We start from the raw sequence: 3,751 nt of genomic DNA on the forward strand, positions 1-3,751 counted from the left end.
TCAGAATCCGTATAAGTGATCCAATTAGAAGACTCGTACTATATTAGAAATAATCACTAAGAGAATATTCGAGAACTCCTAGTGTTAGTAATCCTTGAGTACAAAATATTAAAAATTGACCCAAACAAAGCATTCATGATATTCATACTCCAACTAGCATGGGATTGAGGCGTAGTAGTAGTCGTCTTATTATTTGTTTCCTTGGCTAGAAAAAGGTTTTTGGCAGTTAGTTTGAGCAGGTAAAATTTTGATAAACAATGAAAATCAAGAAACGAAGAAGAGCAATTTTCACCGACTGGACAGAGAAGTACAATTTTGGAGGACGAAGTACCTGATGCATTTAAACTCATACATTCATTCTTTTTCTATGCTTGAATAGCTTTTCTAACTACGTTCTAAATCTTACTTTGTACTGAAATGATACAGAGACATGCATGCTTGAGCTCAATCCTGATCACGCTCAAATTAGTAGTGCATTGGCTGACCATATGAAGGTTGCTTTTGGACCATCATGGAAAGAGAGTCTATGTGAAAAGGAGATAGATGAGAAAATTGATCCAGGGCAACCTGCACTTCTGGTTATTAGCTTATCTGCCTTGCGTTCGTTGGACCTTCTCAGGTTGGTGTCTTTTGTTAGAGTGGGAGCTTATTCTCTCTTTGAGTCGTTCCGCATGCATAACTTAATCCTGTAACAAAGCTCTTAGTAATGTAGCTCAACTATCAGTAGTTCTTCTCGTAGTATGACCTATTAAAAAAAATTCTTTGGCAGAGAATTGCGGCCTTTGACAAGTGAATGCCGTGCTGCAAAGCTTTTCTCAAAGCATATGAAGATTGAGGAGCAGGTATCCATATACTACTTGTACTTATATAATAATTCCATAAACTACTTGCAAGATTCATCAAGTATAATTTTGGATCATTGACAAAAAAGCTCTCTGCTATTTGTGCACATCAAAAGCTAAAGAGAAATTTTGAAAAAGCTAGGGATGATTTTTGTTATTATTCATCACAGGCTTCTGCTCTCAAGAATCGTGTTAATATTGCAAGTGGGACACCAAGCAGGTATGTGTGGTATTTCCTTGCAAGTTGGATTCATTTCAACTAACTTCAAAATATATTGTTTATGAACTGTGACGTTGAATTATTTTTCTATTGATATTTGTTATGTCTGTTTTTGCCACTACAATACAATGAGACATTTAGATGAAACGAAAATTGCTATTTATAGAAAGCTCAGTTGATTTATAGCGACCTTTCTATAAACTTTTATGAATGTATTACCACAAAGGTGATGAAGCCTCATGATCAAGGAATGATGAAATCATGCACAATGGTGTTTCAAAATTGCTTTTATCCTCTTGCAAGCACGCATGATTTAGTCGGACGTATTTGTAGCCACAGCCCACAAGATGTGTGTTATATCTATGAAGATGTTCATATGGATTCACCATCATACAAGAATAGAGTAAAGATAAAAAAATATCACTTCCACGAGAGGGTGCAAGCAACACTCACAAAAGATAAAATAAGATGTCGCGTAAAATGACTTGGTGATGTCCTAGGTGTATCTCCAAATGCACCAATTTGCAATTTGATACTTTTGTGGTTGAAAGTGCTATCATATACCATTAAAATTTGGTTTGTTGATTCTTTCAAACTGGTGACAGGATTAAGAAGTTGATAGATGTGGAGGCACTTGGCCTATCTCGACTAGCTGTGATTGTGCTGGATATGAAAACTGACACAAAGGGCTATTCACTGTTGACACTGCCTCAAGTCAGGTTAGATTCTGTTTACGTTTGAATTGATTACACACTTGTCCCGATCTAAAGTTACTAGTAATACTTAAACCAAGTGTTGGATCAATCTGCCTATTTTTCCTCATATCCTTGACTTTCTCATTTCCCATAGTTTGCCTCAGAATGTATTATAAATGACAAATCAGCAATCTGTCTACCTTATTCTTTCTACCTACAATTTAGGAGATCTCATTGTAAACATTCCACTTTGCAGAGATGAGTTCTGGGATTTGTATAGGAACTACTTTCACCAACGAGTACTGGAAGGTGCATTGCGGATATGTCTTTATGACGAAATACCAGTTAACATTAAAAAAGAGAAGAGCAATCAAGATGAGTAGCCTCTTCAGGACCGATACGAGAATACTGTACTATCGTCATCCAATCCATTTTGACATTTTTGTATCGCAAATTCGTGGTAGAGGATATACAGAAGCAGAATTTCTGTAGGTTGTGTTGTTTAGCAAGGTAAATTTTTCAGGTAAAATATGATTCGAGTTCAAGTAGCCGTCTTTTGGATAGATCTTTAAAGGAATTGGTTTTTTAATTTTTAATTTTTGTGAGTTCTTTGTGTAGCGATAACTAGTTTACTAACTTAAGTGATCCAATTTTTATGATATGCGATGGTGAGTTTAATGTCTAAACTTTTGTTCTGTTGCAAAGGTACAGAGTGCTTATTGCTTCTTCTTTTTTTTACCCCTCCCTTGGGGGCTCTCTTTTCTGCCATGGTGATTCGGTCTAACAACCTTCAAACTGGAGATGGAGGGTGCTTACCATCTGAGTTTATGTGTTTTTGAGGTTTTGTACACCTTTTAAACAAGATGTTAAATAATTTAAATAATAAGAGTATTCATTTAAATGATTCTTTATCTATCTTAAAACGTCTCACGTAATTAACATTCTACGAATTAGAACAACAAGGGTTAGATCGAAAAGAATAGTATATACTTGTTATTTTTCTAAAACGTCAACTATTTTAAAACAAACTTAATTTGTCAAAACGCCTAATATACTTGAAATAAGAGAGTGATTAGTTTTACCTACAAATTTAGAAGTTCTATTTCACTAGTAGGAGAAAGTCTCATAAAACCCCTTTGACTCGGAAAGTAATAACGAAAATAGCTAATCTAATAGTAGATTTCGCAGTTGGCATTATTGGCGCCAAGCATAACGAGTTATGTATGAGCTTTCACCACTATAATTAGTATTTGGTACGATTACTAGGACTTGAGTCTCTCTTTTTTCACAATTGCCAAAATCACTTTTTCAAACTTGAAACTCATCTTTACCCTATCATATGTTTGAAAGAGGTGTTGCAAATGGAAACTTAAAGAACACAAATCATCATGTTTAGTAGGGAATTTAATTATTTATCCTAAAGTATCAATCAACTGCATTTAATATATATTCAAAAGGTCTTAGAATGTTCCAAACTCCTTAAGATGACATATTTATTCTACTAAGTAGTACAACAACAGCAATAACAATAATAAATCCAGTATAATTCCATAAGTGAGTTCTGAGAATGGCGATATGTGCACAACCTTTACCACTATCTTGAGAAGATAAAAATGTTGTTTCCGATAGACCTACAAAGTATTACAACAACAACAACAACATACCCAATGTAATCCTACATGTGAGGTTGAGGGGTATAGTGTATACATGCTTACCCTTAACCTCGTGGAGGTAGAACGACTATTTCAGAAAGATCCTCGACTCTTCCAAATTCCTTCTTAAGATGACATATTTCTTCTACAAAGTAATGTAGATATGAAATCATCCAATGATTTAGCAGAAGAACCTTTAAAATCCCCTTCTTTAACAGCATCTCTAATACACATCCCAATTTTATTAGCTTTTTCCTTCATTTCTTTCCCTTTTCCACTTTCTCCCAAAACAGTTTCCACCACTTTCTTCACATCCTCTTTATCAACATCACTTGAATACCA

The 3,751-nt window shown here is 34.7% G+C and overlaps 1 protein-coding gene across 1 annotated transcript; it reads left to right on the plus strand.

The window, feature by feature from the left end:
- Positions 1-416: 416 nt before the first annotated feature.
- LOC102581867 (protein CMSS1-like) lies at positions 417-2,443 on the plus strand (the record flags this gene model as incomplete). Its single annotated transcript, XM_006367993.2, has 5 exons — positions 417-619; positions 770-842; positions 1,013-1,062; positions 1,668-1,781; positions 2,014-2,443. Coding segments are annotated over 5 exons (567 nt in total), but the record flags the coding sequence as incomplete, so codon positions are not given.
- Positions 2,444-3,751: the final 1,308 nt, after the last annotated feature.

Source organism: Solanum tuberosum, unplaced genomic scaffold, assembly GCF_000226075.1.
Source record: "Solanum tuberosum cultivar DM 1-3 516 R44 unplaced genomic scaffold, SolTub_3.0 contig00190, whole genome shotgun sequence".
NCBI classification, from domain to species: Eukaryota; Viridiplantae; Streptophyta; class Magnoliopsida; order Solanales; family Solanaceae; genus Solanum; species Solanum tuberosum.